The sequence below is a fragment of the Pyrus communis genome, chromosome 6 (assembly GCF_041283825.1).
Source record: "Pyrus communis isolate YQ-2024b chromosome 6, ASM4128382v1, whole genome shotgun sequence".
NCBI classification, from domain to species: domain Eukaryota; kingdom Viridiplantae; phylum Streptophyta; class Magnoliopsida; order Rosales; family Rosaceae; genus Pyrus; species Pyrus communis.
This window is the reverse complement of record NC_142570.1, coordinates 5,048,609-5,070,000: the sequence shown is the minus strand read 5'-3', so window position 1 is coordinate 5,070,000 and position 21,392 is coordinate 5,048,609. Positions and strand designations below refer to the sequence as shown.

The following is a 21,392-nucleotide window of genomic DNA, read 5'->3' as shown; positions in this document are numbered from 1 at the left end:
TAGAACGCTTCCCAGAAGAATTTGCCGTGTAGTAGGTTAGCAATGAGCTTGAGGGTGGTCAAGGGATCATGGAACCAAGCCAGCGGCAGTAGTTGCCTCAGATATGCACACGAGGCATCCACCTCGGCCTCTGCCTCCTGGTTTATCTTTGTTCGGTATACACTTGTAAGGTTTGACAACCTTGTAAAAGAGATCATGGCAGGGGTTACCAGCGGAAGGTGCGACGGGTGAATCCTTGTTCGGAATCTGATCACTGGTAGTACTCAAACCCGTCATTTGGATCGAATTTGGGGGTCTCATGTTGATTCTTGTCTTCGCTGTGGCTCTAGAAATGGCTCTCTCGTTCTTGAAATTCGCAACCGCTAACGGTGGTTTGAGCCGTGGAGAAGAAGCAAGAGTTGTATAATTCGGAGCCGCCATGGATCTTGTTCTTGTGAGATGTGGAATGTGGTAGACCGACAGGATTTTCTCCATTTTCGTGATAACAACGAGTGGGAATGTATTTGGTTTTTAGATAGAAACTAATTAATGACTTGGTCGCCAAGCAATTGCCTGCTCCGTTTATTCCTCATTATCTTTTATCTTTTATTTTTTTAATGTGTAAAAAGGTAATTATTTCCATAATGTTGAAAATAAAGTAGGGAGTAACAGAGATCAAAAGAGAATAAAGAGAATCTGAGAGAGAGATTGAAGGAGAAATTATACAGAAAATGTGTTGGGATTTATATAGAAAATATGTCTCAACTAATTATATTACATATTGACTCAAAAATGAACAACCACTTAATAAATAATATTTACAGCACTTCTTCTTGGATGTTGACCAATCAATGATAGTTATCTCTGTAGTATCCCACATCGCCCGTGAGGGCGTGGTCTTTGGGCCTTATATGTACATGCCTGGTGGTACCCTTTGAGGAGGCCTTTTGGGGCTGCGGCCTGCAAAAACAAAACCGTGCGGTAGCCTGGTGTCTGCGACCTAGTCCAGGCCAGGAATGCCAAAGCGGACAATATCCTCAAGGCGGGAGACCGGGATGTGACAATTTGGTATCAGAGCCAGACTCACGGCCGTGGTGTGCCAACGAGGACGTCGGGCTCCCTAAGGGGGGTGGATTGTAGTATCCCACATCGCCCGTGAGGGCGTGGTCTTTGGGCCTTATATGTACATGCCTGGTGGTACCCTTTGAGGAGGCCTTTTGGGGCTGCGGCCTGCAAAAACAAAACCGTGCGGTAGCCTGGTGTCTGCGACCTAGTCCAGGCTAGGAATGCCAAAGCGGACAATATCCTCAAGGCGGGAGACCGGGATGTGACAATCTCGATAAAACCTTGTTTGGAAAACTCAGTGGAACAAAACCAAAGTAAAGGAGCAAAATTGAACAAAATTTAAGACACATTGATAAGTTGTTGAACAAGAATAATGTTGTCTCGCTAAAACCTTGCTAGAAAAACCTAATGCAATAAAAATCTGGTCGAAGGAAAGACAACACAACACGCTTATATGTCCATTAAAGCATATTGTTGAAGACTCTCCTTGATGATTAACTTAGCTAGATAAGTGACTGTCCCTTATGATAGTAAGTCTTGAATCGACTGATCGTCACTGTCAAGTTCGAAGTAATGTGACTTCAGCCTTCAAGAAATTGAACTTAAGTAGAACTTGACTATGAAAAGTGGGGAAGTTTATTGAGAGTTTGATAATAGCTTGTTGTATTTCTACAAAGGTTGAAATACCAAAAGAAAAATATACTTCAAAATATACACTCTAAAATAAAAAAATTACTAAAGCTCATGGTGAATATAAGCCATGTATACATATAGCTAGAATGATGTGAACTCCCTCATCTTAATGTAAAAATATCGATGTACTAAAATTAAACTAACAAAATAACTCATTAAGACAATTTATACCAAATTTATTTAGAATACAATGTACTGGTATTGAGTACATATTTTGAGCTTTAAGATCTTTATTTGAAATATTTAATAAAGGACTTCATGGTTTTTTCATACTTTAAGAAATTGCTTAAACTAATTCGGTTTAATCTAAGGTAAAGATTATTGTTTAAAGTTGTGCTATTAAATGTTATACGCTTAAACATTAAGTCCAAAAAATATATAATTAAGAGAATGTAATTTAAAGAAGTTAGATTCATGGGAAACATGCTTCGAGATTTATTTCGCACAACTTCATCAAAGATTAAGAACAAGGGATTGAAGAGAAGGTTTGTTAATTTTTCCGGAGAAGATGAAGATTGTATTGGGTTATCCAAATAAATAATATTTTATTGATTGTGTGTATAATTTTTTTTTATATACATTGGAAGTATTTTGGGCGGAAACATTTGCTTACACCATAACAATTGGATTAAAATATAAAAATTTTAACCGAGAAAATTTAGGTTTTAACTTAAAAATAGTTTTTCTGCTTCAATTTTTATGGGTTAAATTTTTAGCCTAAGATTATTAAAAAATGAATTTAGGATAATTTTTTTTTCTTAAATAATTTTTTGTAAAATAAAAAATTATGTAGACTATCCTAATTTAATTTTATAAACTTTTTAACCGAAAATATTTAGATTCCGATAAATATTGAAAAACCACTAAACGACACCATGATACTCTGAAAAAATATGAAACACATGAATTTGTTTTTTTTAATAATTTTAGCGGTTGAATTTAAATTTGGACTGTTAAATCTTTTTTTTTACCATTGAATTTGGTCATATTAGATCTTAGCCATTAAATTCAATGAATTTATAAATATAAAACTAAAAGAATACATATATATGGTCGAACAGCCCACTAACTCACGAGAGAATTTTGGCCAAAATTTGTCCCAAAAATGAGTTTTGGATTAAGACTCATATTTGGCCTAAGAATTGAAGTAAGTTGGGATAGGTTTAGAACTTAAAATTTTAAGTTTTACTTCAACCTAGGTTGGATCAGGTCTTAAAATGGTTGAAAAAAAAATTATTCGTTGAATATTTTCATACAAGACTTTCCAAAGTGGCAGATAGACCAATAGGTGCAAAAATTTGACGCCATTCGTCCCTAATAACGCGTAGAGATCTTCTTCGGTTCATTTATATGCGTATCCTGGGGATAAACTAATTATAGTCGTCCGAGAAACATTTTACGGCCACAAATTTTCTCTATTTTTCATGCAAAACAAAGACTCACTCCTTCACTCTTTCACATCTTCTGTTATTCTCCCATTCTCGCCTGTGGTGGTTTCCAACGTGAGGATTGCCTCCACCAACCAAGTACGCAGTGGCAAGGATTCGACGACCAAGTTGGGCTCATCATCAACCTCTTCCTCACCAAAAAAACACTACGATGTAGCAGCCTTTCTCCTACAATTTCACATCTTCACCACTCACCAGTCACCCACCGCCATGATTGCCGTTATCCTACCCTCACCCTTCCTCTCCCAACGCCTGCACCCTTAGCTTCATGGCCGCACGACTAAATTTAATAGCCAGGATTAATGGGTATCTCAGCTCCCGAGGCAAAGATCTGGAGATGATCTTAGTCTCCTAATAGCAATAGCGACACTACTTTGATGTGAATATATATTTCTACTGCTCCTTAGGGACCTTTTTCAAGATATTTGCCTTTAAAAATACTTTAAGCAACAAATCGCACCTTCTCCTTTGAGATTTTGAGAGAATTGCATCAAAAGTTTTCATGAAACCTCTACAAATTAATTAAATTAGATCAAAATCGATGGAATTATAAATCTATTAAAATTCCTCAAAATCCAAACTAATTACACCATAACTTGGTTTAGTAAATAGTATTTTCTTCCTATCACCTAAACTCTAATTTATTTGGTGGATTCCCTTGGAATGACGAGTTGTTCTTCTCCCTTTAAGAATTAAGCTCCTCTATACTTCGCCAGCAAAAGGAAGCCGTTAATTTTTTTTTCCGAAAAAAAGAAGGAAGCTGTTAATTTTAGTATTTGTTATGCAGGCTAAAATAGGAACAACAACAACATCCAAAGCAGTTTTCGACCAAAAAAAAAAATCAAAAGCAGTCAAATTGCATAATTTGAATTTGATTCACTAATTCTTAAGAGTTGGCTCACTAATTCTCTATGTGCACGTCTTGGTGTCTTTGGGTTTATGTAGAACCCATTGCACTGTTTGATGAAAAGATGTAACCTATCAGAAATATACAATATTTCAAACCAAAAGCGTTAGTTCTTCACTACTTGGCATCATGTTTGCATGTGGAACAATGCAACTATTCATACAAATCATAATGTGTAATTTCCAACACAAGTCCCTCTTTCTGCCCGACATTCATATAAAATGTAATCTGCCAAAACATAAACACGTATAAGCAATTCGCAAATGATACAACTCGAAAAAATTTCATTCAGCTAAACAAAGAACATGGAATTATAATTTACTGAGGTTAAAGCTGATATGATTCACCATAATTTATTGTCAAAGAAAAAAATACGTAAAATTTAAGCCTCTCTCATACTATCCCACTAAAAATTATAGTAGATCAGTCAATTACAGCCAGCTGCTGGTACTCTTCATCGGATACGGCGGCTTCCATGACCTTGTCCGGGCCAATTTCCCCATCATTTTCCAAGAAAGTTTTGAGCAATTTTTTGGAAAAATCGCACACTATCGTCACCCCTGGTTGTGTATAAGGGATCAATGGCCTTCCGTCATCATGAAAGAATTTATCTGCCAAGTTCCAGTACACTAATTGTGGCACCACATCTCCATATCCTTTCTCTGTAAACTTCCTTTGTATTGCCTTATAATCCGACTTCGAGCAGCAGTCACCATAGGGATAATCCTCCTTTTTAAAGACTTGGTGACTGAACACAAACACCTTCTTGATCATCTGCTCTGGCTCCAAATTCTCATTTACAGCCACCTCGAGAATCAAATCAAACACCTTCTTGATATCAGTAGAGCTGTTGCTGTCCATCCTTTTAACAAAATCGCACTTGCACGCACGGTTGCTGTCCATCCTTTTAACAAACTCGCACCTGTACCTAAATTCGTCCCCTTGTATCCAATGCAGCTCAGGCGACTTACTGAAACTGATCACTTTTCCTTTCCATGGCTCTTCACTCAATTCAGAAACCAAAATTCCCAACGCAGATGACACATCCTCCTGGAGCCCCCTTATCCATGTCTTGCCAGGGTCACATACAGCCAAGCAGTTTTTGAATTTCCCTTGCTTTAAGTAGATGTCCTCCACCATCGCCTTCCACTGAAGCTCAGCTGCTTGCCTTAAATTCGAATGATTCACATAGCGTAGGACCTCATGTGGAAGTAAAGCATTGGCCACAATCTTGGACTTGTCGGCTTTCACCTCCTCCAAATACTTTTCAACATCAAAGGGCATCCTTCCAAATCCCATATGGGTTCTAATAGAGCTGTAGTACTTCTCCAAGGGATTCAAAATCTCCTTCCTAAGCCGGTCGGTGACTCTTCTTGTGTAATCGGCCTCCTTAGCACCTTGGTATTCTGGATATGATTCCTGCGGGAAAACCTTCCTTGCAATGTTTTCACACAGAAAAGTGGCGCGGATTGGGACCCAGGTATAGTGGCGGTTGAAAACGCAACTGTATGCAGCATCACTTATCTTCTCACAGTTCTCATCATCATCATCATCATCACTATCATCAAAATAATCACCATGATATTCACGCTTAAGATTTTGCTGCTTCAATTTTTCAAGATCAGACTTCAAGGATTCTGCAAAAACATCCGTGACCTCTGTTGGTATTTGACAGTTTACTAACTCAATACCAAAATATGTGGGTGATAAGTTTACAAACTCTATCACACCTCTTTCACTTTGCACTCTCAAATAAAATTGGACAAAGAAAGAAATAGAGAAAGGAGGGAAGCAACAAGCTTTGGCAAAACACTTGGACTTTGATATATGAAAAAGGTTTACAAACTATTGGAATAAGAAAGCTTACAAGCTTCTTCACAATTGGAAGTGGGATTTGGATGGGATGATTTACAATGCTTGAGAACTTGGGTATTTATAGCAAACCAAATGATTAAACTAAGATTACTTATTACCACACAAAACACATTAAATGCACCTAATAATTTTTATTCAACCATACCTAACATTGCCTAACTTTCCATGCCTAACTTTGACATTGATTTTCAACAATGGCTAGTAGCACCCTTTTTTTGATTTGAATTTCCAACACACCTCCTCAAATCAAAACGCCTTCATTCCTAGCATTTCACGCAGTAGCCGGAATGTTTCAATTGGCAATGGCTTTGTGAAGATGTCTGCCACTTGTTCCTTGGTGTGACAGTAGACAAGTTCAATTGTCTTTTGCTTCACATGGTCCCTTAGGAAATGGAACCTGGTATCAATGTGCTTGCTCCTTCCATGTTGAACAGGATTCTTTGCAAGTTTGATTGCAGACACGTTATCTACATGAATCACAGTCGATTCCACTTGTGGATGACACACTGACTTCAACAGATTTCTTAACCAAATTGCCTCACACACGGTTGAGGCTACAGCAACATACTCGGCTTCACATGATGACAAAGCAACAATTGATTGCTTCTTTGAAGTCCATGAGAAAGCTGTTGATCCTAGAAAAAACACATAGCCAGTTGTGCTTTTCCTTTCATCTTGGTCACCTCCCCAATCACTATCTGAATAACCAAATAATTTTGCATCTTCACCAAAATTATAAAATAGACCATAGTTTAGAGTACCTCTTATGTACCTCAAAATTCTCTTGGCGGCCAGCCAATGAGACTCCCTTGGTGTTTCCATGTATCGACTCACGAGTCCAACACCATAAACTATATCAGGTCTTGTGATTGTAAGGTACCTTAGGCTTCCAACGAGGCTTTTGTACACTGTTGAGTTTACAAACTCACCCTCTCCTCCTTTGGACAGCTTCAATCCAGTTGCGACTGGGGTATTGACAGTGTTGCACTTGTCCATATTGAACTTCTTCAATATGTCTCTCATGTACCTTTGTTGAGAGATGTAGATACCATCACTTTCTTGCTTCACTTCTATGCCAAGAAAGTATGACATTAATCCATTGTCAGTCATCTCGAATTCACTGAACATGGATTGCTTGAACTCATGGAACATTGCCTCATTGTTTCCTGTAAACAATAAATCATCTACATAGAGACAAATAATTAAGAACTCCCCCTTTTCACCATTCTTCATGTAAACTGAATGCTCGTATGGACATTTCTGAAATCCATTTTGGTGAAGGTAGTTGTCGATCCTTGAGTTCCAAGCTCGTGGTGCTTGCTTGAGGCCGTACAAAGCCTTCTTCAAACGATACACCTTATCTTCTTCTCCTTGTACTTGGAAGCCTTCCGGTTGTTCCACGTACACTTCTTCCTCAAGTACTCCATTAAGGAAGGCTGACTTGACATCTAGTTGATAAATTTTCCATTTATGATGTGCGGCAAGAGAGATTAGCAATCTTACCGTGTCAAGTCTCGCAACTGGAGCATAGACTTCATCATAGTCCACTCCATACTTCTGTTTGTAGCCCTTTGCTACAAGCCTTGATTTGTATCGATCCACACTCCCATCTGCAGTGCGTTTGATCTTGTAAACCCACTTGACACCAATAGCCTTCTGATTTGGTGGGAGCTTTGTCAGCTCCCAAGTGTCATTCTTCTCGATGGCATGGATCTCTTCTTCCATGGCTTTCTTCCAACAATCTTCTTCCACAGCTTCATTGAATGAGAAAGGCTCGTGGTCTGCATACAAGCAGAAAAGGTTGGTTTCTTCTTCTTCTTCTTGTCCATAAATCTCTGTGAGACTCCTTAACCTCACTGGAGTTGAGGAGCTGCCTTCCTCACTAGATGTAGGACCACTCCTTGCAATTCTGTGCACTGGAGTTGTTGTGATTGTTTGAGCAGGCTGTTGCTCAATCGGTGGTACAACTTCTGGTTCTTCAAAATTAGTGGAGACGATCTTCTCTTTACTGACTTCTTTGTTGTTCCACGTCCATGTCTCTTCCTCACTGAAGATGACATCTCTACTAACCACTAGTTTGCCAGTTAGTGGGTTGTAGAGCTTGTATGCCTTGGACTCTTCACTATAGCCCACAAACACACACTTCTCACCTCTATCATCAAGTTTCCTCCTCTTGGCTTCTGGAACTTGAGCATATGCAACACACCCAAAAATTCTTAGGTGTGTAACATTCGGCTTGTATCCACTCCAAGCCTCTTGTGGTGTCATCCTCTTGACACTCTTTGTTGGACATCGATTCAACAAATAAATCGAACAAGCTACAGCTTCTGCCCATAACTCTTTTGGCAAATTCTTCTCCTTAAGCATGGACCTTGTCATGTCAAGGATGGTTCGATTCTTTCTTTCGGCTATCCCATTTTGCTGTGGGGTATAGGCAGCAGTAAGTTGATGCCTAATTCCTTGCTCCTTGCAGTATGCTTGGAAAGCATTGGAGGTGTACTCTCCACCTCTATCTGATCTCACAGCCACAAGCTTGTGGTTACTTTCTGCCTCTGTGAGTGCCTTGAACTCCTTGAAAATTTTTAGGGCAGCTGACTTTTCCTTGAGAAAATAGACCCAAGTCTTTCTACTGAAATCATCAATGAAGGTAATAAAATACCTATTACCTCCATAAGACATGGGATCCAATGGACCACATATATCTGTGTGCACCAACTGCAGTGGTGCCTTTGCTCTCCATGTATCACCAACAGGGAACGATAGTCGTGCTTGCTTGCCAAGCACACAACCTTCACATACTTGGCGTGTGGCTTCAATCTGGGGTAGACCACGAACCATTCCTCCACTTGACAGCAACTTTAGGCCATTGAAATTAAGATGGCCAAATCGAAGATGCCATTTCCATGACTCATCTTCCATTACACCGATGTTGCAGCTTCCAATCTTTGTGTTCAAATTCAACGGAAACATCCGGTTCTTTGACATTCGAACACGTGCAATAAGCTTTCTCCTTGCATTCCTGAGAGTGAGAAGCATGTTCTCCATATGTATAATGTACCTTTTCTGGAGCAGTTGACCAATGCTCAGAATGTTGCTCTTCATACCTGGTATGTAGTAGGTATCGGAGATGTATTCTTCTCTTCCATCCTTCTGGATGATCTTGATCTTCCCTTTGCCTTCAACTGGCAACTTTGAGGAGTCACCAAGACTTACAGATCCATAGGCCCCTTCTTTGAGTTCGGCAAAAAACTCCTTCTTTCCACACATGTGATTGCTTGCACCAGAGTCCAAATACCAAACATCTTGTTGGCTACTGGAATCATGGTGTGCTAGTAAGACTGTAAGTTCTTCATCAGTATTTCCACTTGATTCTGCCATGTTGACATGCTCACCATTTTTATGTGAACATTCATTGGCATAATGTCCATATTGCTTACAGTTGTGACACTGGATATGCGCCTTTCCTCGAGTAGATCTCCACTCCTGAGACTGACCTTGATTTTGTGCATAGCCTCGACCTCTTCCTCGGGCTCGTCCTCGGCTACGGTTGGATGAGCTCCCACGACGTGAGTTCCACTGCCCACGACCTTTATTTGGTTTGTCAATATTCAACTTTGACTCCAAAGCTTGCTCTAGCGTTGTGGGGCTTGCATTCTTCTGAATGCGTTGCTCGTGAACTAGGAGGGATCCTAGTAGCTCTTCTGCGCTCATCACCTCCAAATCCTTGGATTCCTCAATGGCAGTCACCACATGCTCAAACTTAGATGTGAGTGACCGGAGTATCTTCTCCACAACTCGTACTTCATCGAGTCTCTCGCCATTTCTCCTCATCTGATTTACTATCACAATGAGCCTTGAGTGATAGTCGGAGATGCTCTCCCCTTCATTCATATGAGCAGTTTCAAAATCTGCTCGAAGTGATTGTAACCTCACTTTCTTGACTCGATCTACTCCTTTGTAGATTGTACTGAGTGTATCCCATACTTGCTTGCTCGTTGTTGCTTCTGCAACCTTCTCGAACGTTGAATCTTCCAAACCCTGGTATAGAAGATACAGCGCCTTTTGGTCCTTCTTTCGTAAGTCCTTGAGAGTGTTCCTTTGATCCGCAGTATATACGGCTTCTTGCTCGGCAGTGGGTACAACATACCCACTACTGACAACTTCCCATAGCTCCTGTGATCCAAACAATGCTTTGAATTGGATGCACCATCTTTCATAATTTTCTTTCTTCAATGTGGGAACTTGGAGTTGCACTAAGTTGGACGCCATAACTGCTGCACCTGCCAGAATGGTATTCTGGCTCTGATACCAATTGTTGGTATTTGACAGTTTACTAACTCAATACCAAAATATGTGGGTGATAAGTTTACAAACTCTATCACACCTCTTTCACTTTGCACTCTCAAATAAAATTGGACAAAGAAAGAAATAGAGAAAGGAGGGAAGCAACAAGCTTTGGCAAAACACTTGGACTTTGATATATGAAAAAGGTTTACAAACTATTGGAATAAGAAAGCTTACAAGCTTCTTCACAATTGGAAGTGGGATTTGGATGGGATGATTTACAATGCTTGAGAACTTGGGTATTTATAGCAAACCAAATGATTAAACTAAGATTACTTATTACCACACAAAACACATTAAATGCACCTAATAATTTTTATTCAACCATACCTAACATTGCCTAACTTTCCATGCCTAACTTTGACATTGATTTTCAACAATGGCTAGTAGCACCCTTTTTTTGATTTGAATTTCCAACAACCTCATCGTATAACAACTTATAATCCGGGTCACGCTTGTACCTCTCAATAGCTTTCTTGGCCATGGCGAGGGTCTTCTTCTCACTCCCCCTTCTCCCGTCTTGGTCTTCTAGAAGACGGTACAGAATCTCCGGAAGTTCAAACAATTTCCCTATCGACTTGGCAAATGTTGCGTAACACAATAGGGTCTTGGGGTGGTTGTGGTGGAGCCAGTATGCCGCCGTGTAAAACCCTTCCCAATAAAGTCTGCCGTGAATTAGGTGAGCAATGATCTTGAGGGTGGTCAAGGGATCATGGGACCAGGCCAGCGGCAGCAGTTGCTTCAGATATGCACACGAAGCGTCCACCTCAGCCTCTCTCTCTAAGTTTTTCTTGTTCTTGGATTTGTACTCGTATGGTTCGATGACGTTGTAAAAGAGAACATGGCAGGGGTTACCAGCTGAAGGTGCGACGTCTGAATCCTTGTTCGGAATCTGATCACTGGTAGTACTCAAGTTCCTCATTTGGATCGAATTTGGGGGTCTCATGTTGATTCTTGTCATCGCTGTGGCTCTCTCGTTCCTGAAATTCGCAACCGTTAATGGTGGTTGGAGCTGCGGAGGAGGAGCAAGAGTTGTATAACTCGTAGCTGCCATTGCCAAGGCCATGGATCTTGCTCTTGTGAGATGCAGGATGTGGTTGACTGACAGGATTTTCTCCATTTTCCTGATAACAACGAATGGGCATCTTTTTCGTTTTTAATATAGAACTAAATACTTGGACGTCAAGCAACTGCCTGCTCCGTTTAAATTCCTCATTATCTTTTATTTTTTGAATACTATAAAAAAAAGATAATTATTTCCGTAATGTTGAAAATAAAGTAGAGAGTAAGAGAAACCAAGATGGAACAGAGAGAAACGAAAGAGAGTTTTGAGGAGAAATTAGTGTATATTTCCTCATCAACGGAGAGAGTAGGATTTTCTCCCCTTTTTAATCCTCTCTCATCCTCTCTCATTATTTTTTTCGTTCATATCTTTCTATAAAAAGTCAACAAAAAATGTTTCATGATTTAATCGTAACCGTTTAAAATAAGAGGGGTGAGAGTTTAGGAGAGACTCCATCACTAGAGAAGAGATTAGTAACAATGGCGACACAACTTCACCAAAAAACTCCATGGTTTAGCAGATTTTATCCTACAATTTCATCAAAAAACTCCATGTTGTAGCAGAGTTTCTCCTACAATTTCACATCTTCACCACTCACCCATCATCCACCGCCGTGACTGCTGTCACCCCACCCCCATCCCTTCCTCCTTCCTCTCCGTCGGCTGCACCCTTTCCCCTCTAGCTCCTGGTCGCACGATTAATAACAATAGCTACACAACGTTGATGCGAATATATTTCCGCTGCTCCTTGGGGGGCTTTTTTTTCAAGATATTTGCTCTTAGATGCAAATTTTTATTGCCCTTAGTACTAGCGTTTCTTGTAGTACTTTTTATATTCTACACACTTTTTGTTGATTTATGTCATTCAATTCTCTTTAAATCATTTGATCTGACAACTAATAGGTAAAAAAGTGAGTGTATGAGAATATCACCGTCATAGTCGTTAAAAGAGAAATGCTAGTAAACCTTTGAACTAACATTTACACTTCAACCTTTTGACTCCTTCACATGACACTTACCATTTTTTTGAAATTATATTTTCTGTTTTTCATCATCAATATCAGGGCACACAGGAACCTACTCCCCATCGACGGCTCGTGCAATTTAGCTAAAAGGAAAGCCAATGATTCATAAATACCAACACTATGGACAACCCTCTTATCTTTCGCCGTACTACTCGCTATGTGAGCAGGTATCTGGACCTATAAAGTTGAAAGTCATACATGTATCAAAATATAGGTGCAATGCGCAGTGAAGAGGCCGTCTTCCCCATTGCTATGTAGAGGAGTAAAATATGTAGGTGGGTGTTTACTTTTTTGGTAATGCCATCATGACATGTTAATACGTTTTCGAAAAAGTTAGAAGGTTGTATTCAATGGAAATTTTGAAGGATTTTAATTCTTTTAATGAATCTAGAGTATTTAATTTTAAATGATTATCTAAACTTTAATGTGTATTCAATCAAGATTTTAAGATAGTTTATTAAAATCCTTAGAAATCTAGGTGTGTTAAATAATAATTTTAAAGAAGTTTATAACATTCTAGGTGTATTCAATTAGAATTAAAATTTAAAGAATTTGGAAAAGTTGAGGAATTAGAGGGAATTGAAGAGATTTTGTAGTGTATTTTAAGCATATACAAATCTCATCTCTCCCCATGAGATTTCGAGAAAATTGAATTAAAATTTTACGTAGAATCTCTACAAATCAGTTAAACTCCATAAAAATCTATGGATTTATAAATCCATTAAAATATCTTAAATTCTCAATTGAATAGATCCCCTTAATACGGGCTCGCTTAAAAGCAGTGGCGAAGTCAGAAATGATTTTTATTGGCATGAAAAATTTAGAAGTCTGTTATCTACACACGAAGCGTCCACCTCGGCCTCTCTCTCTCTCTCTCTATAAGTTTTTCTTGTTTTCGGATTTGCACTCGTATGGTTCGACGACGTTGTAAGAGAGATCATGGCAGGGGTTAACAGCTGAAGGTGCGACGGGTGAATCCTTGTTCGGAATCTGATCACTGGTGGTACTCAAGCCCCTCATTCGGATCGGATTTGGGGGTCTCATGTTGATTCTTGTCATCATTGTGGCTCTCTCGTTCTTGAAATTCGCAACCGTTAACGGTGGTTGGCGATGCGGGGGAGGAGCAAGAGTTGTATAACTCGTAGCTGCCATTGTCAATGCCATGGATCTTGCTCTTGTGAGATGCAGGATGTGGTTGACTGACAGGATTTTCTCCATTTTCATTGCCAGGCTTTTTTTCAAGATATTTGCTCTTAGATGCAAATTTTTATTGCCCTTACGACTAGCGTTTCTTGTGGTACTTTTTACATTCATGACATGTCAATACAAAACGGGTTAATATGGGCTCGTTAGAAAGCAGCGGCAGAGCTAGAAATCACTCCTATGAGGGGTTTTTATTGGCATGAAAAATTTAGAAGTCTGCTATTCACACATTTATTTTTACTTCTTACACACTCATAAATTTTCAAACCTAGGGCCTGTGGATGTTTCGAACTACACTTACTAATGCACTACAAGCTATTTATTGAAAACATTAGCAAACAATATATATTATCAAATTTCAGGATGGGTCTAGGCCTTTTTTTGCCTTCATATGGCTCCGTCATTGTTTGAAAGTGTTTTAAAATGATTGAAATTGTTTTTTTTTTTTTTTTTTTTGTGAAATTGATTTTGGATTTCAAAATATTTTAAGTGATTTATGAAAGAAGCATCAGAAATGTATTTTTTACAGGAAGCACTTAAAGTGCTTTTTTAATATTTACTTGAATTTTTATTAAGGATTGGTTTGAAAAACATTTTCACCAAAAACGTTTACAATCATTCTATAATAACTTTCAAACAAGCTCTATATCTGTTTTTTTTTTCTTTTTTCTACAAGTACAATAGTACTCTCTAGAGGTCATAACTTAGGATCCTTCAACAAGATCTAGTGATTCTCATTTTTTTGTTACTCAACACAACAAATATCAGAAACTTTTTGGTTGTTTGGAAAATGTAGCGAGAATTTTTTGACAAACAACTAGAGAACGAAAACGAAGTTAGCAAGTTAGTCTTAAGTTGAAACGCCTTCGACTTCGAGGTGGTAACCATGCTTATGTTAAAACTATGCCAATATGTTTAACTCGAGTAGTAAAGTTGTGACACGACGCAACGTGATCATGTAATCTTGTGTTTAAAATTGATGGGTTAGCATATGATTTGGTGAACTTTGACTAATCAAAAAGTGGATGAGAAGAATTATGTGGTATGAAAATGCTTTTAATCCTATACCTAAGTGAAACAAATAACTTTGATATTTTACATTGGTGATTCTTTGAAATTCAAATTTCAATCATAATTTTAAGATAAATTATTAAATTTTTTTAAAAAAATTTAGGAGTATTCAATTAGAATTTTAAGTTATTTTCTAAAGTTTTTTTTTTTAATCCAAAATGGTCATTGAGATTTGCATAACTTCTCACTTTGTTATTTGAGATTTAAAATCAATAGAAGTGGTCCCTGAGTTTGTCCACTATTAATTATTTTGTAAAAAATTCTATTAAATAAGGACCACAAAGATAAAAATACACTCAAACTAATAAAAAAATTGGCCAAAATGATTGACAAAAATTTAGGGTATTTGTGTCATTTTATCTTTTATTTAATGAAGAATTTTGACCGAATGGTCAAAATGTTTTGGACAAACTAAAGGACAGTTCTATCGATTTCTAATCTCATGGATAAAAGTGAAGAGTTATGCCAATTTTAAAGACTATTTTGACTAAAACGTCTTCTCTGAAATGAACGTGTATTTAATTAGAATTTTAAGATAGTTTACTAAAATCCTTATAAATTCGGATATATTCAATTAGAATTTTAAAGAAATTTATACATTCATATATATTCAACTAGAAATTTACTTTGAAGAATTTTAAAAAGTTGACAAATTTTACGTTTTCCTATAACATTTCGTTTTGAATCCTGTAAAATTTACTATTTTTGTTCCTCAAATTCAACAGGGGCCATGTTACATAAAGTCTCAAATACTTTTATATTTGTAGTATTAAAAAATCACCTCAATTTACTGTATACTCACAGACTCTCAAATAATTCAAACTTTGCTGACTTTTCCTCCATTTTCCCGGGAAGCAAACAGACCAAAATGGAAAAACACGCGCCACTCATGCGCGTGGGAAAAATCCAAAAGGATACCCAACGGAATCTACCTCTAGATACAGCTTTTTCCCGGGACCAAACTAACTAAAACCGCCTAGTCCGAAATTACCAAAACACCCCTTTGTCTCAGTTTCCGAGACTGACAAGCAGACCTACGTTACTCTCTTCTTTCTCTCTCCTCTCTCTCTGCACATAAACTCTGCAACAAGCGACAGAAAATTTCTGACCAAATTTATCTCTGTCCTCTCCTCGCTGTCCACGTCGGCACCTCTCAAACAAGCAAAATGGCACTCCCTAACCTAACCACCCCTCCCATTCACCGCATTTACAACTCTGCCACTGACCGCCCCTCTACCGCCTTCCCCTTCGTATTGCTGCTCCTCCACGGAGCTCAACCACCGAGACCCCCTCTGTTTTTAGGGTTTAGGTTTTATTCTATTCAAACTTTTGCGCTTGCCCATTTGAAAAATTTCCCAAATTTCGAAGCGGGTGAAGATTAATTTCTAATTCGGAGGTTTGGGTTCGCTCAAACTTTGTCCTTTTTTGTTAGCCTTCGAATATTTTTATTGTATTTTTTGTTTAGATTTTGAATTTTAAGATTCTCTCTTTGACTTTTTTCTCTCTCTACATCTCTCTCTCTCTCTCTCTAGACTGTGTAGTGGTGAGCTGGAATGGATGATGGTGTTGTGGACTAATGGGAATGGGATTGCAGGTTTTGGTGGGACGGACAATGGAGTAGTCAGCAGTGAGTTTTTGATGCTTTTTCTTGGGAATGGCTTTCTGGGGTTTTGGTTTTGGTATCCAGAGGTAGGACGAAAGTGGCTTTTCTGAATTTCATGGTGTTATTCTGTAGCAAAAGGGTGCTGCATTGTTCTGTATTTCGGTAAAAATGCTCATGTTTTGAACTTTATTCTCTAATATGGCAATGCTGATATATATATATATATATATGTGTGTGTGTGTGTGTGTGTGTGTGTGTGTGTGTGTGTGTGTGTGTGTGTGTGTGTGTTCTGTTTCCAGTTTTGTGGTTTATGGTTCTCTGCGAAATCAAGGCTACCGCGATTCTTTACCGGTTTTGTTTATTCGAGTTTTTTTTCTGGTGTCCTTTTTAATGTGTGTATTGTTGGCTTGCCTCTCTCAGGTTGGGAATGCAGCTTCTTTTGGGTGCTGAAATTTGAGTTTGGCGGGTGAATTTTGGAATTTCTTTTGAGTTATTGTGTTTGATTGGGAAAAAGATGGATGGGAGGCGACATTCTGTTGATATTCCTATCTCGAAAACTCTCGGGCAACTGAGGAGGGTGAGGTCTCTAAGGGATCCTGATACTAATTCTATGTGCAAGTACTCTGCCTTGGTTGAGAATGTGAACTGGGAAACGAATTCGAATAATGACATTTCTGTGCGGTTCATGAATAGTTTCCAAGGTGGCTCTGACAAACATCGTTCTTTTAGATCAAAGAATCCGGGTCTGTATGGACAAGGAGGGGATTGCATAGATGATTTTGAATTAGATTGTGCTTTAGGAAAATCTAGGTTGATCTTGCATGAGAATTCAGAGTGGATTGGAAGTACAGGAAGTCGTCTGGTTAGGAGTAAACAAGCTGAAGAATTTGATTTTTCAGGATCAGATCAGGAAGATGTGTATGGAAATAAATCACTCAGTGATAGACACTGCGGCAGTCAAATGGATAAAGGATTGGCCTTGACACGCGTCAACCCTTTGGAGGATGGGGATTATGAAGCAGCTGGTAGATCATTGCATTTAGAAAGAACAGATCAGATTGCATCAAAGAGACAATCACAACGCAAAAATAATGTAAATTCGTCCGGGGAAGTTGGTAATTTTCGTAAAGTTTGCAGTCCATGCCGCTCAGCAAGTGATGCTCTTTCAAGCCATAGTGCATCTTTATTCGTAAATGAAGAGGCTGATGCCATTGATCACAACCGTCCTAGTTGTGAGGTCAACTGCTGCTGGTCAAGAACCCCTCGATTCAGAGGAGCTAACCTCCCTTTCAACGTAGATGAGTTTCCTTTGTTATACAAGAATGCAGATGAGAGTGCGCTTTATGAACAGAAGAGCTTGAAACACATTGGCAATGAAAGGAGTCCATATCCTAGGAGTCTGAGTCAGAAATTCAGGCCAAAATCTTTTAATGAATTGGTGGGACAAAACGTAGTAGCGAGGTCTCTTTTGGGAGCCATCTCTAGAGGAAGAATAGCCTCATTCTATCTATTCCATGGCCCTCGTGGTACAGGAAAGACATCTGCCGCAAGGATTTTTGCTGCTGCGCTAAATTGCCTTTCGCATGAGGAGCATAGGCCATGTGGCCTCTGCTGTGAATGTGTTTTGTACTTTTCTGGAAGGAGTGGGGACATCAAGGAAGTTGATTCTGTGAGAATCAATCGAAGAGACAGGGTTAGATCTCTTATTAAGAATGCAGCTCTTCCTCCACTTTCATCACGGTTTAAGGTTTTGATTATTGATGAGTGCCACCTGATGCATGGGGAAACATGGGCAACGGTTTTGAATAGCATAGATAACCTTTCTCAACATGTTGTCTTCGTGATGATCACTCCCGACGTCAATGAGCTTCCCCGAAGTGCAGTTTCACGGTCTCAAAGATTTCACTTTCCAAGGGTTAAGGACGCTGATATTGCAAGCAGATTAGGGAGAATCTGTGTTGAAGAGGGTCTTGAATTTGATCAGGGTGCTGTAGACTTTATTGCTGCCAAATCGAACGGTTCACTTAGGGATGCAGAGATGGTGCTTGATCAGCTAAGTTTGCTTGGCAAAAAAGTCACAATGGGCCTGGCATACGAGCTTGTGAGTGCTTGGCAGTCTATTTTTATTCATTTATTTACTTTATATATATCGCATTCTATTTATCCAGTATTTACAGGAAAATTTCCCTGTTATTGTAATGCAGATTGGAGCCATCTCGGATGATGAATTACTGGGTTTGCTAGATATGGCATTGTCATCCGACACTTCTAATACAGTAATAAAGGCCAGGGAGTTGATGAGATCTCGGGTTGATCCTATGCAACTGATATCACAGATGGCAAATCTTGTTATGGACATTCTTGCTGGTAAATGTCAGGACAATGCTTCTGAAGTCCGAAAAAAGTTCTGTAGCAGGCACACCTGTAAGTTGTTTAAGATTGCGCTTGTAATATTGTCACTTACTCTCTGAAAGCTCCCTACAAAATTTATACAGGAAATGGAAGTTCTTTGAGCATGCTTTCTTAGACCCTAAGTTTTGTTTGATTTTGGTCATGACTCATGAGTAATGGTCAAGGAAATTAATTATTAATGGTTTTCAGGCAGTCCAACAATTGTTTTGCTACATTATTAATGTTTGTTGATTAATCGTCATGCCTTCTGCTGTTAATTACTCTCTGTCATCTCATGATTATATGCTTATACTAAGGTGCTGTTCTCTCAATTTTCTTCTTCACAGCTGAAGCGGACTTGCAGAAACTGACCTTTGCATTGAGAGTATTCTCCGAAACTGAGAAGCAATTAAGGGTGTCCAAAAATCAAACGACATGGCTTGCTGCAGCTCTGCTGCAGCTAAGCTCTGTGGAGTCTTCCTCCTCGGATGGAAATGGTACAAAATTGTGTTTCAGAAGTACGCAAGACATTAGCTTGACTGACAAATATCTTCCTTTTAATTCCGTTCGTGAAAGGCTTTTCTTTTTCCATAAACTCTAGTTAGTATGGCTGAACTTTCATATATTTTGCTATTATTCTGATGGTACATCATCCACAGCGGACAGCTTCAAGAATCTTGCCACTTGTTCATGCAAGTTAAATACACCAGACAAGTTGCACATGCAGAAGGATGGTGATGGAAAGTTGGAAGCCGTATGGAAGAGAGCTACAGATTTATGCCTATCCAATTCACTCAAGAATTTTCTGAAGAAACAAGGAAAATTGTCTTCCTTGCTTCTTGGTCAAGGTAGATTCGTCTAGTAATATCTAGTAAATAATCCTTGATCTTCAAATTCTGGTACAAACCACATGAAACATATATAAAAACCAGAGGAAGATGGAAATCAAGATCATCTCAAATCATCAACTTTATCTTCGTAGTTTGACTTGTTATATGACATTTGTGTATGTGCAAATTGTTCTCACCTCTAATGCTTAATTGTAGGTTTAGCAATAGCTGAATTGGAATTCTGCCATCCTGATTATGTATCAAAGGCTGAGAAGTCGTGGAAGATCATTGCAAATTCACTTCAATCTATATGTGGTTGCAATGTGGAGATCAGGATCAATCTTGTACCTTGTGCTTCTGATTCCAAGTATGCGAAAGTGAAGAAGTCATCTTTTAGGTTGTTCAGCTGTTCCCGCAGAATGCAGCAGAAGTCACAATCATCTACCGAACGTGGAACTGATTCAGACTATTCTGAGTACACATCTGAAAGGCCCATGTTTAGTGACCGACCTACTTTACCTTGCTCCTCTGAGTGTTCTTATCAAATGCCAAATAACTGCAGTGACAGAATGGTGGTGGTAAGTACTTTGAGAAATAGCGAAGGAAATATACTCAGCACAAGGACCGCCTCATCCCACAGATCATTTGAAGATGATATGTCAAAGATACCTGGGTTAGTGGTTGATTCTTCGAAGGAAGAGGAAAGCAACCATGAATGCCATGTTTTATCTTTTGAAGAACCTGAACATCAACCAAATTGTTTTCCTAGAACTCTGAGGCTTCAAAAGAAGTTCCGTTCGTCAAATGCTTCTCAGACGACCTGTTGCACCAAACAACATAACAAGACTGCATCATCTAGCCCAAGCAAGACATCTTTTGGTACGTGTCTCGTGGGAAATGATTCATATGTTTTCTGCAGCGGTGCCTGTAACAACACTGACAGCTGTATAAACGAGAATGTGTAAGTGTTGCTGTAGTCTTCTTTCCATATGTTGATGCCCTTAAACTTTGGGTTTGAGATTCTTCTTGTTTTAACTGCAGACTGAAGAAGAATTCAGCCATGCTCTGTTGGAGAACCCCAACGCTTCACTCGGGAAAGGTATAGTAAAAAACTACAGGACTGTACTAATCGTATGTTGAAAAATTAAAATTGATTTTTCGTTGAAGTTTTAGGACCAAAAACAAGGGAGAAGATGTTCTTTCACTGCATACTTAACGAGATAAGGTCTGCCTAATTCAAGCGTGTTAAATCTGCAGGCCTTGCAGTTGAGACATAAGCAACAACATTTGAACCGAGGGTGTTGGGTTCTTCCCTGCGCAACTGCTAAGTAGTTCTACAAAGGAGGAGCACCAGAGAAAATAACCATAATTTATCATGACGGTTGCAGAGGAGCTCGAAACAACTTCATATATCGCTTTTTTTTTTTTTTTTGTAGGTTTATATTTTGCAATCTGCGGAGGTTGTCATTGATGTTATAGATATTTTCAGGACCCGGATTCAGGGTTTTATATAGTATATAGCAAGAACTGTTTCTTCTCCGATCTAGTAAGTGTTTCTAGTTTGGTTTCGTACATGCCTCGCTTACGAAAACAGTACTATTCAACCGGTGTGTACCCTACTAACTCTCGGTCTAGTGGTATTTTTACTTCTAATGTAAGGGAACATTCATTACAATGCCTTTGCTCTGTATACATCATTAAATCAAGGTTTCGGGCCCCTTTTCTATTCAAATGAGAAAATACGAGCATCGCCGGATTGGTAAGGTGCATTTATTTGAATCTCTGGAAAAAAAAACAGTTAAGGGGTTTCATGTGCTCAAAAATTGAAGTCTTACAGGCTGTAATGGTTGTTTGTTGGTTCCTGACTGTTGATGCATGTAGCTCTCACAATGCATC

General features: G+C 38.9%; 2 protein-coding genes across 7 annotated transcripts; one reads left to right on the top strand and one right to left on the bottom strand.

Annotated features, from left to right (window-relative positions):
* Positions 1-4,316: 4,316 nt before the first annotated feature.
* LOC137710162 (uncharacterized) lies at positions 4,317-11,434 on the bottom strand. Its single transcript, XM_088695510.1, has 2 exons — positions 10,733-11,434; positions 4,317-5,748 (listed from the first exon to the last, which is right to left on the bottom strand). Exons 1-2 carry the CDS (start codon positions 11,429-11,431, stop codon positions 4,516-4,518), a joined length of 1,932 nt encoding a protein of 643 aa, XP_088551636.1. The 5' UTR covers positions 11,432-11,434; the 3' UTR covers positions 4,317-4,515.
* Positions 11,435-15,742: 4,308 nt separating this feature from the next.
* LOC137711690 (protein STICHEL-like 2) lies at positions 15,743-21,171 on the top strand. Of its 6 annotated transcripts, none has more exons than XM_088695508.1 (9): positions 15,743-16,068; positions 16,267-16,361; positions 16,696-18,376; positions 18,480-18,699; positions 19,014-19,163; positions 19,326-19,514; positions 19,713-20,457; positions 20,538-20,595; positions 20,754-21,171. In XM_088695508.1, the coding sequence occupies exons 3-9, from the start codon at positions 16,790-16,792 to the stop codon at positions 20,826-20,828; spliced, it is 3,024 nt and encodes a 1,007-aa protein (XP_088551634.1). In that variant the 5' UTR covers positions 15,743-16,068; positions 16,267-16,361; positions 16,696-16,789; the 3' UTR covers positions 20,829-21,171. The 6 variants fall into 6 exon arrangements, with proteins under 6 accessions (XP_088551634.1, XP_088551631.1, XP_088551633.1 ...); XM_088695505.1 differs by having other exon boundaries at positions 19,014-19,184; XM_088695507.1 differs by having other exon boundaries at positions 15,779-16,068; positions 16,205-16,361.
* Positions 21,172-21,392: the final 221 nt, after the last annotated feature.